The 12,364-nt window shown below is 43.6% G+C and overlaps 1 protein-coding gene across 1 annotated transcript in view; it reads left to right on the forward strand.

The window, feature by feature from the left end:
• Nucleotides 1-5,301: 5,301 nt before the first annotated feature.
• COG3 (component of oligomeric golgi complex 3) overlaps nt 5,302-12,364 on the forward strand; it is a 60,444-nt gene continuing 53,381 nt past the window's right edge. The window contains exon 1 of the mRNA XM_065901999.1: nt 5,302-6,161. Within this exon, the coding sequence (XP_065758071.1) occupies nt 5,985-6,161 (177 nt within the window). The 5' untranslated portion in view covers nt 5,302-5,984. The remainder of the gene's footprint in view (nt 6,162-12,364) is intronic.

Below are 12,364 nucleotides of genomic sequence, written 5' to 3' on the forward strand. Positions count from 1 at the left end.
CACCCAGAGGAGTCCTCCAGAGGTGACCAAAGGTGACCAGTACCTCCCCTCCCCACATTCCAGCCAAGGGGAGAAGGAAGGAACCTTCTTTGGGAGTTGGGGATAACCACTTAAGACCTTGTGTTAGGGTTCGGTTATTTTAGATTTACTGCTAGTACATACGGAGAAGGCAATGGCACCCCACTCCAGTACTCTTGCCTGGCAAATCCCATGGATGGAGGACCCTGGTGGGCTGCAGTCCATGGGGTCGCTAAGAGTCAGACATGACTGAGCGACTTCAATTTCACTTTTCACTTTCATGCATTGGAGAAGGAAATGGCAACCCACTCCAGGGTTCTTGCCTGGAGAATTCCAGGGACGGGGGAGCCTGGTGGGCTGCTGTCTATGGGGTCGCACAGGGTTGGACACGACTGAAGCGACTTAGCAGCAGCAGCAGCAGCTAGTACATGTTTACATGTTTTACACCATAACCTACTGGTCCCTGGCAGGGAGTCACAAGCTGAATGAGCACCACGTGAGGAATTAATACCATCAGAGGCCAGCGGAGGTGGCTTCCAATTCTTGGTCAATCCCCTGAGGTCCAAGTCCCTCTAGCTTTTCTTTCTTTCCTCTACAGTTGGCCCAGCTGTTGCTCAATTTCCAGGCTGCTTTGGTGTTTATGCTCACGTTCTTAATTTCAGAGAACAGTCACAAATCCCTTTCAGAAAACTTCCTTTCCTCTACCCTTTTCTGACAGACTCCTCAAACCATTGCCATATATATTTTGGCCATGCTGTGCCGTGTAGGAACCCCAAGGACTGAACTCGTGACCCCTGCAGTGGAAGCATGGAGTTTTAACCAGTGAACCATCAGGGAATTCCCTGCAATATTTGTATCCCACAACCTAACTCGTCTCTGCTTCTTTGTGGCAGGTCCCCAAATAGTTGCACATATGTGTAGAACTTTATGGATTCTCAATGGAACACTAATTAGGGACTTCCCTGGTAGTCCAGTGATTAGGACTCCATGCTTTCATTGCCAAGGGTGAGGGTTCAATCCCTGGTCAGGGAACTAAGATCCTGCAGCACAACCAAAGCAAAAAATAAAAAACGCTGCCCATTCTTAACTACTCCTCCCATTAGGAAGAGGGTCAGCTCCTCCCCTTGAATCTGACCTGACTAAAGTGACTCGCTTGGCAGAGTGCAGCAGAAATGACCTTCTGTGACTTCTGATGCAAGGTCAGAAGAAGCTGGAACAATGTCTTCAAGCCTTGAGTCACATCCAAATACTCTGAGGTCTTCACACATGAGCGGCCTCAAGGAGAGACCCTGTGGCTCCAGACTTGGTGAATAGAGAGGAGTCTTTTCTGATATGCCCTCTAGAAATTCCTGACCTGCAAGATTATGAAAGATAATGAAGTGGTGGTTCATGTAGGGCATGATTTTGGGGTTAGTTTGTTAGGTAGCAATAGATAATAGGAACTAAACCATTCCCTCTATTGAAAAATATTTAAGCTGTGTCCATTTTTTTCCCACAAAATTATCCTATGTATGTACTTTTTTGTGTTTAATGTGTAAAATTTTCTCAGGATAGATTCTCTCATATAAAATTGCTGGATCAAAGGACTGTCTTCTCTTTCCATTTCTCTGGCCTGTGCTTTGATAGGTGTTGGCAAGTTTCCCTCTAGAAAAGAGTGTATTAAAGTGGCATTTTCCTTCAACTTCACAAATATCTTTGAGGTCTCACTTCATCATCCTGTGTTTCATTTATTTACATCTAAATGGGAGAAAAACCTGCCTTACTTACAAGGTTTCGATCAAGAGGTCAAAAGGGAAATTTGAATAACATGACTGAGTGACTTCACTTTCACTTTTCACTTTTATGCCTTGGAGAAGGAAATGGTAACCCACTCCAGTGTTCTTGCCTGGAGAATCCCAGGGATGGGGTCGCACAGAGTTGGACACAACTGAAGTGACTTAGCAATAGCATAAACGAAAATGTCATCTACGATGGTATGGGGATGAGACTCCAGTGACCTCATCTTTGTCCTTTTCCCAAGATCAGTTCAGTTCAGTCGCTCAGTCATGTCTGACTCTTTGCGAGCCCATGGACTGTAGCGTGCCAGGCTTCCCTCTCCATCACCAATTCCTGGAACTTGCTCAAACTCACGTTCAGCGAGTCAGTGATGTCATCCAATCATCTCATCCTCTGTTGTCCCCTTCTCCTCCTGCCTTCAATCTTTCCCAGCATCAGGATCTTTTCTAATGAGTCAGTTCTTCGCATCTGGTGGCCAAAGCGAGCTTCAGTTTCAGCATCAGTCCTTCCAATGAATATTCAGGGCTTATTTCCTTTAGGGTTGACTGGTTTGATCTCCTTGCAGTCCAAAGGACTCTCAAGAGTCTTCTCCAACACCAGGATAGCCTATGCAGTCCTGTCTTCTCATTTCTCTCATGCACACATTGTATGAATACATAGTGTGTGCATGTGTGTGTGCTCAGTCGCATCTACTGTTTACAACCCCGTGGACTGTAGCCCGCCAGGGTCCTCTGTCAATGAGATTTCCCAGACAAGAATACTAGAGGTGCCATTTCCTTCTCCATATGAATACATATGTGTGCTTTATACATACATGCATATATACACATATATGTGATATGAGTGTTTATCAATTTGAATGATTTTATGGGAACACTTGTCAATACTTGAATCAAATAAATATATTGTTAAAAGTTACAGTAGAGAGAGTTCCCTGGTGGTCTAGTGGCTAGGATTTGGTGCTTTCACCATTGTGACTTGAGTTCAGTCCCTGGTTGGGCAACTGAGATCCTGCAAACTGTGAGGTGAGGCCCCCTGCCCCCAAAAAAATTACATTAGCAAAGCTGCAGTTGTATTTGTCATGGCATCTAGTGCATATGGGAATAAGCTAATCATCAGTTGGAAATAGGAAGAAATTTGACATGTGATATAGAGTATAAAGGTGGATCCATTATAGGAAATTTGTACTTCTGGAGGTGAGGGGCCACTAGATAGTATTTGCCCATACAGAAAAGAGCACTAGAGTCTGAAGCAGAATTCAGCATACTATATTCCACACTCTCCACTGAATTTTGAGCATTGTTCAAATGTATATACTTCTGTGCCAGTGTTCTGCATTGAAAATACCCCCAGGAACACTGCAGTTACTGTTCCATTGCCCTTGTCTCTCCCCCACCCTGCAGGGCCAGCTGGTGATCGCTGGATCTCTGCTGTCTTCTCTTAGCTCCAGTTCTCCAATTCAAGAATAGTCCAGTCATTATTGTGTTGGATATCTACCCTTCTCTCCCCTCATTTGCCTCATTTGCCCTCACAGCAGTTGGTTAAAGATTCAGCCCTCGTCTAAATCATTTCTGTGAGTACCACAACCTGCACTGCATCCCTGTAGTACTGTGAACCACCAGTTGGTTTTAAGAAACTTAGCATAATATTTAAAAGAAAGTAGCATGACTATGGGGCTTCCCTGGTGGCTTAGCGGTAAAGAATCCACCTGTAGGAGCCTTGGGTTTAATCCCTGGGTCGGGAAGATCCCTTGGAGAAGGAAATTGCAACCCACTCCAGTATTCTTGCCTGGAGAATCCCATGGACAGAGGAGCCTGGTGGGCTACAGTCCACCGGGTCCAAAGAGTTGGTCACAACTTAGTGACTAAACAGCAACAACAATAACAAAGCATGATTACGAGTTTAGGAAAATCTGCAGAATAAGCACATTTGTGAGAGAAGATGCTTATATTTGGCCTCTGAAGGATAATATTTGGTGAAGAATTATCATCACAAAACTCAACAGGATAAACTTCATTTCTGATATTTTTGTAATCAGCTTGGCCTGGAAAGGAGAAAGTGTGTTTTAGGTATACTAATTAAACGAACAAAAAACCCCTTAACTTAGATGCAAAACTCACTGAAAAAAAAGAAAAAGAAAGTAATTATTAATAACTCTAACCATCTGTGAATATTTTGGGAGTTTTTCCTTTGGTCAACAGTATGATACACTGTTTTATTCTCAGTTTTATCATTTCTCCAAAGAGATACACATTTGCTACAAGAATTTTAACTCTTTAAAATATTAATATATTTATTTGGTTGCAGTGGGTGTTAGCTGTGGCAGGTAGGATATGGTAAGTATGGAATTTTAACTGCTAGACCACCAGGAAAGTTTTAACTCTTGACTTTGATATAATTTTCAGTTCAGTTCAGTCGCTCAGTTGTGTCTGACTCTTTGCGACCCCATGAACTGCAGCATGCCAGGCCTCCCTGTCCACCACCAACTCCCAGAGTCCACCCAAACCCATGTCCATTGTGTTGGTGATGCCATTTTAGACTTTAGAAAACTGCAGAAGTGCTACAGAGTTCAGATGTGCCCTTCACCCAGTTTCACCTTGTGTTACCATCTTACATAACCACATCATATACAGCAATCAAAGCTGAGAAATTACTTTGGTACACTACTGTTATCTAAACCATAGTGCTTATTTTTTTCTATAGTTTTCCCTTCTTTGTCCCAAGATCCAATCCAGGCTCCCATATTGCATCTACTTGTCAAGTCTCTCTCATCCCCTAAATGTAATAATTCCTCAGTCTTCCTTCTCATTTATGACTTTGACTTTTTTTTGTTTTTTGACTTTGGCACTTTTGAAGACTACTGGTGAGCAGTTTTGTAGGATGTCTGTCAATTTGAGTTTGTTTGATGTTTTCTCATAATGAGAATGTGGTTTTGCATTTCTGGCAAGAATATCACAAAAGTGATACTGTGTCCTTCTTGATCTATCATTAGGAGTTTCATGGTGATGATGTTGACCTTGATCACTTGGTTAAGGGGATGTCTTCCAGGTTTCTCCACTGTAATGTTTACAGTCATCCTCACCTCCCCCCATTAATAAATATCTTTGAGAGATCCCTTGATACTATGCAAATTTCTGTATCTCCTCAAACTTTGACCCACTAATTTTAGCATCCCTAGATTTTCCCCTGCTTTTTAATTATTGCTGTGATATCCTTAATGATTTTTTTCCCCTTGGTCTTTCTACATTTATTTGTGGAAATTCTTTAGTAAAGTGGAGTTTTTTTCTTCCCTATTTATTTATTCATATCAGTGTGAACTCAGGTATTTATTTTATTCCAAAGGTTATGGTCAAATAGTATCATTATTTATTTTGTTGCTGAAATCTACATGATATAAATGGCAGAACAGCTTTCCAGTTACACATCTGTGTCGTGAATTATTGATCCAGTTCTTCAATGCCTGACATTTGAGTGGTTATTTGATACTATTTATGATGCCTGATATTGGAGAAGGACCCGGCAACCCACTCCAGTATTCTGCCTGGAGACTCCCCATGGACAGAGGAGCCTGGCAGGCTACAATCTATGGGGTTGCAAAGAGTCGGACACGACTGAAGCGACTTAGCATGCATGATGTCTGATATACGTAAGCCTTTGAGTTTTTATGTTTTCATAAATTAGGTCTCTAACAGCGGAATTTTGAATGTTGGAAAAGTTGTGGTAACTCAACACGTCAACACGGAAATCGCAATCTACAGACCTAACCCAAATTACGGTGCTGTGAGCTGAGAGAGGCAGCAGATCCTGGAGCTCAGTAATGCCCCTGCCGGCAGGGTCACGGAGCACAGTTGTCAATAACGACACGTAACAATAAAGTTATTGATGTTGAGGCAGGGACTTCCGGTAGGGGCAAGTCTAGTTCCGTTAGGGCCTAAAGCCTTCGTCCTCTCGGTCTACATCCCAACCGGAAATACTTGTACCCCGTCGAAAGCCACGTCGGTCCAGGACTCAGTCCCGCTCACGCAGGGGAGGGAATCGCTTCCGGAGTCAGGGTGTTCTGGCTTGCCCCGCCCCGCCGCCGGTGCCGCGCTGGAAGCCTCAGCGCTCCCGGAAGTGGCCCTGGGCCTCTCTGTGTCTCTCTCGGGGTCCCCACCTCCCCGCTGCTGCTGCGGGCCGCGGGGGAGGCGGCGATGGCGGAGGCGGCTCTGCTGCTGTCGCTGCCAGAGGCGGCGGCGGAGCGCGACGCTCGGGAGAAGCTGGCTCTGTGGGATGGGAGAGCGGACACGACGGCTCCGCTGACCGACCGGCAGACGGACTCGGTGCTGGCGCTGAAGGCGGCTGCCGAGGCCCTGCCCGTGCCGGCCGAGGTGAGGCGACGGCGGGAGCCGGGCTGGGTCAGCTCCGTGGCCGCGTCCCCCGACATACCGCCCTGTAGACCCCCGCCCCGGGTCTCTGCCCTCCTTCCCGGGCGCGGGGACGGCTCCGGTGGGCGAGGCTGCTCCCTTTCCCGGGCTGTCAGGCCTCTCGCTGCCCGGGACCGCCGGCGCTCCCCCTGCGGCCCGGGCCGGTTGGCCGGGAGCTTTGCCCCGGGTGTCTCGCCCCGGGTGTCCCTGGGGTCACCGAGGCCCGGTCCTGCCGCCCACACTCTCCCGGAAGGAGAGCGCGGCGAACCCGAAGTGCTTCGCTTTCAGGACAGCCTCCTGGTGGTGGTCGTTTGCCACCTTAATGAATAACCTGGCTTCCTTTTTCCCTAGGGGCGCCTGGGGAAGACCAGAGTTAGCCCCCGGTGACAGTTTTCATTCATCGCACGTTGATCTGTTGAGCTCTCAAATCAAGTGCCGGTTGTGTTTATATTTATAAAAATGTTTCTCTTTGGAAGCTAGGTCAGTACATTATTATTAGATAATGCTGGTTTTCGGCTTTAGTGTCAACGTTTCTAATTATAAGTACCATTTTGGGATGCTGTGCATTTTACTGCCTGTGTGATTCAATTCAATTAATTATAATATCAAGAAGTATGTTTCATGAGTTGTCAGATGTTTGACAAACTTTTTCTGGTTTGGGGGCCAGGTTTAGAAGGTCATTTTATTTGCACCCATAGTTACTTTTGATGTTGAAAGCCTTGTTTTCACACGTTGGTGTCCAAAGGCAGGTGGAGTTAGCGATTTAAGCTTTTAGAGGGTAAGAACTTCGGTTCGAAAGTTCTCACTTACACTGCCTCATCCTTTGCAGTAAAATACAGGTGTTCTTTCTTGGGTTTCTCTGTCCACCTGTATAAGTCTGTGCTGAAAGTGGATTTAAAATAAATGAAGAAGTAGGTAGAAATTTGCTTTGACGTTGCCATCAAAACCTTTTATGCTCGGGGAATAGAAGTTGTTTGCTCTGTAAATATTTCAGTCTGTTTATAGTTGGATCTGGCCTGTTACCAAAGCAGTATGCTTGGACTTCACAGTATCTTTGGCAAACTGTGTCCCATAAGAAAAGTGACCCAATTTGTTTCTATTGCCTTGGGTCACAAACTATTATTCTTCCTATTGAGCATGAGGAAAAGTGGTTGGAGAGAAGTAAATGGAATTTCTTCATTTTCATCCTATTATGAGATATTCGTGCAATATAATGCCTACTGTTAGCCCCATGCAGTCATTTAACATATATTATGTGCCTGACTGAGGGCCAGGAATTGAGGATGGAAAGATAAGAAAGACAAGATCCCTGCCTCATGGAGCTGACATGGTGATCATGAATATGTAAAAAAAGAGCTAAGAAGGTAAGTTCAAATGGTGGTCCAGGATATAGAGAAAATAAAACAGGATGGTATGACACCAAAGAATGAGGTATGCCCTTTCAGATAAGATGGAAGGCCTTTCTAAGAAATTGACTAAGTAGAGAACTCACGTTGGAAAACAAGAAGCCAGCGTTGTAAAGACAAGAAAAGTAATCTTCTAGCTGGAGGAAAAGGCAATGTAAAGTCCTGGGTAGGTAGAGTGTGACCAGATCAGAGGTTCAGTGAAGGTCTTCTGGTGTGTGCAGTGTTTGTGTTGGATTCCTGTGAGAATCAGGTACCAGCCTGTCATTTACCCATCCTGGAACTCATTAGAGGGATTTCTCATTGCCCTTCTGCTTTCAACAGCCCTCTTTCCCCTTTATGTGTCTGATGGGAAGACGTGTGTGTGCATGTGTGTGCTCAGTCTCATCTGACTCTTTGGGACCCCATGACTGTAGCCCTCCAGGTTCCTCTGTCCGTGGAATTTTCCAGGCAAGAATTCCGGAGTGGGTTGCCATTTCCTCCTCCAGGGGATCTTCCTGACCCAGGGATTGAACCTGGTGTCTCCTGAATTGGCAGGTAGAGTCCTTACCACTGAACCACCAGGGAAGACGGAAACTGAATTTTTTAACCCTGTTGTCACTCTTTTAACATTGGCAGTGAGAAAGAATGCCTCAGTTTTTATTTTGTCCAACGCAGGTATCTGTAAAGGGTTTTCTGTATCATTTTCCGAAGCATTTTCTGTAGCATTTCCATTTATTTTCAGGAGATAAATTGTTTCCTGAATAGCAGGAACTGGGCAAGTTAGTTGAATAGCAAGAGACCAGCTAACTTTCAATAAATATCATAAAGCTGTTAATAACTTTCTTTTTTATGAAAGTGAACCAGTCTTTTCTTGGAAAGGAGTTACACCTTTTAAGTTGGTGTTAAATAAGAAAATTTGTGGTAGACTTGTTTCTTGTAGCTAGGGCATATTTTTTAGTCATGAGATCCTTTTTCTTTCTGCTGAGTTTAGTCTTTCTGGATAAAATGCTGAGATGATTTACCCTGAAAGTTACCTGTAATTGACTGTTAGAGCTGTTTTCCTGAAGGCTTTGTGACTAGATTGATCCTTCCCTGAAACTGTTTTCTTCTTTATACAATGGGGATGATATGTGCCTCTCCGGGTATGTGAGAATTAAATGATGTGTGTGCACACAGCAAGCTGCCTATCAGTGTTGTATTATGAATGTGCTTCTCTCCCCAGATGACTAGCACTGTAAAAGTACAGGCTAGAGTCTTACCATCTTGAGCTGATGTAGGTGTCACTCAGACCAGGGGTCAGAAAAGGAGGAGTTAGGTGCCTTGAGGAAGGTTATGAGTCTCCATCTGTACCTCTTCAATGATTTTCTCCAAGCAGAGTCGATAATGTCAGGTTTCGTTTAAGGAATAAATTCATTGCATTGATTACAAAAGTGATTTTCTCCAACCCAAAACTGCGCAAGAAAAGTTTGGAGAGAAAGGCATATTTGCTTATTTTTTCCTGGACCTGCTCAGCTGGTCAGGCAAGGCTGGATAGTTTGTAATTAGTATTTGATATGTTAGTGTCCCCGTTTATATACAGGAGCTCTCCAGAACTACCAATCAGGAACAGTAGCCCAGTAGCCCAGTCTGGGCTCCTTCCTCTCTGATGGTTGATGTCCTCTCCATCTGGACACCGGGACAGTGCGTGTGAACCAGAGGTGTTCAGTCATCTCCTCTCCAGGAGTGAAAGAGCGGTCAGAACAGGACAGTTGGTGACACCAACACACGGCTCTTAATTTCCCGTTCTGTTCAGGTGCTTTGAGGAACGAAGACAGCTGGGCAAATGTACCTCATGAGGTCATCTTTTTATAACTTCTTTTTTAAAAACATATTTATTATTTATTTGACTGCACCAGGTCTTAGCTGTGGTACGTGGGATCTAATTCCTTGACCAGGGGTTGAATCCCGGGCCCCTCCGTTGAGAGTGAGGAGTCTTATCCAAGGGACCACCAGCGAATTCTCTCATAACCTCTTAGAAAGCAACTTGTTTTGTGATTCTAAAAAATTGTTTCTTAGAAGTGGTTGCATTGCGACTGCTAGCTTGTTTGAGAGAAAATGGTTTTGTATTAGAACGAGGCAACAGGACAGGAAGCCGCCTTCTGCTTTTGATATTTAAAAGTCCTTGTGGTTGGAAAGTGGTCATTTGTTCATGAAGTGATCAAGTAGAATGCTCCTTCATAATTCAGATTATCTCATTTACTCACAACGTCTAGATTATATTTGGAGTAACTGTGTAGTACCTTCTCAAGTAGATAGAGTTTTCATATGATTTTATTTTCTAAAGTATATTAGAGGATACGTTTTTGTTCAAAGTGACAGAGCACATGTGTATGACACGCCTGGATCCTTTTGACATGGCAGTAATGAGGATGTGGCACATCCAAAAAAAAGGTGGTTTCAGTAAATCTGCAATTTTGGCAAATTCATCATTTAAGAAATGAATCTAAGACTTAATTATCTAACAATATAAATTTTGACAGTCTATAAAAGAGATGGTATATAGGTAACAGAATTTGAGAGTAAATATAGAAGGAAATACTAAGGGTATTAATTTCACCTTACATCATGGGAGTCAGTAGATAGGACCTTAAATTGATGAATTCAAACACAATTTTGTTAATCTGTGTTTTCGAGTTATGGAATAACCACCAAAAATACTGAAAACAGTGAACTTTTTAACTCTTCTGAAGTTTTGGAATAAAAATATGAAAAATTTTTATAAAAGAAAGTTGATAAAAATTACAGATAACCTCTTTGGTTCTTTCTGCTTTTAAAAGTTCTTCATTTTACCCTACAATTCCTTAGAAATATTTCTCAAATTATAAGTGTTGGTATTTCCTCAGAGAAGAATTGAAAGGTCAGAGAAGAAGGGAAGAGGGCAACTTGATTTTCATGTAATCATTCTAAACTGCTGGACTTGTAAAATAATGCCCTTGTTATAATTTAATGACAAGAGTTGTGAATTTGAAGTAAGAAAATAAATTCCATCTTTTTCTTATACTCTGTTGAAAATGCTGCATATCAAATAAAAAGGGCAAGATGTATGTATTATGCTGCTATTTGGGTTTTTACAAAAAGGTACACTTCCTTTGTATATACATAAACTGTCTTAGCAAAGCTTCATGAGAAACTAGTTAACATTAGTAGCTCCTGGGGAGGGAACTGGGTGGCTGGGGAATGGGTCCATGGGAAGAAGATGTTTCATATCATTTTGAATTTTGTGTTTTCTTAACGTTCCTCCTCAACCCTCAGCTGTTGGTGGGCCTGAAGGTGCCCTTCTTTATCTAGGTTTTTAGCTGCTTGATGACACTGGGACCTCAGCTTTCTAGTGGAATATAGTTTGTAGATTATTTGTATTTTTCTTATTATAAGAGTGCAAGCCACACTCTGTCTAGCCTTTTTATTTCAGCCTAACCTCCGTGTGCTTTCTTGCTTTCTGCTTTTTTTCCCCAAATCTCTGCCTGATCCACGTCTCCCTTCCCCCTTTACCTTCTTGTGTGTGTGTTCGTTCAGTCGTGTCTGACTCTTTGCGACCCCATGGACTGTAGCCACCAGGCTCCTCCGTCCATGGGATTCTCCAGGCAAGGATACTGGAGTGGACCGCCATTTCCTTCTCCAGGGGATCCTCCCAACCCAGGGATGGAACCCAGGTCTCCTGCATTGCAGGTAGACGTTTTGCCAGTCTGAGCTTCTTAGATAATGTATAAACTGCTGAGAGAATTATGTGTTTGAATGTTGTCATGATCTGTTCATAAATAACTGACAAAGGTCATTTACAGACTATTCTGTTTCCAAGAAGCAGTTCAATTCTGATAAATAAATTTACTTACGTAAAGGGAACCCTCTTGCACTGTTGATGGGAATGCAAATTGGTGCAGCCACTATGGACAACAATATGGGGGGTTCTTAAAAGACTGAAAATAGAACTACCATATGATCCAGCAACCCCACTCCTGGGTGTACATCAGGAGAAAACTCTTAATTTGAAAAATACGTGCACTCCAGGATTCATAGCACCACTGCTTATAATAGCCCAGACACAGAAGCAACTTAAATGTCCATCAGCAGATGAATGAACTAAGGAGATTTGGCATTTATACAGTGGACTATTATGTAGCCATAAAAAGGAATGAAATAATGCCATATGCAGCAACATGGATGAATTAGAGATTATCATACTAAGTCAGGTGAGTCAGACAAAAACAAATATGGTATGACATATGTGGAGTCTAAAACAACGACACAAATACTTATTTACAAAACACACAGATTCACAAATGTGGAAACAGACTTATGGCTCCCAAAGGTGGGAGAGGGAGGGGTAACTGAGGAGCTTGGGGTTAGCAGGTGTTTCCTACTGCATATAGACTAGCGACAGGGCTGTCTGTAGGGGCGAGAGCTATGTTCAGCACCTTGTAATAGCCTGTAGCGGGAAGGAATCTGAAGAGAGATTTGTGTTTGTGTATGACTGGGCCACTTTGCTGAACAGCGGAAGCTAGCACAGCATTGTAAATCGACTGTACTTCAATACAAATTAATCAAATAAACGTACTTACTCTGTTTCTGCTAGTGAGTAGTGGTGGATAACGATAACATGATGATAGCAGTAGCTCTGATTTCTCGGCTCACTGATCGGCAGGCTTCGTGCTCCGTGCGTGGAGCTCTGTCTCCGGCGACGCCTCCCGAGGAGACAGCTGGTTGGAGCCTGGCGTGGCCGCCCAGGGCGTGCGCAGCCGCCCTTGG

The sequence above is a fragment of the Muntiacus reevesi genome, chromosome 11 (assembly GCF_963930625.1).
Source record: "Muntiacus reevesi chromosome 11, mMunRee1.1, whole genome shotgun sequence".
NCBI classification, from domain to species: Eukaryota; Metazoa; Chordata; class Mammalia; order Artiodactyla; family Cervidae; genus Muntiacus; species Muntiacus reevesi.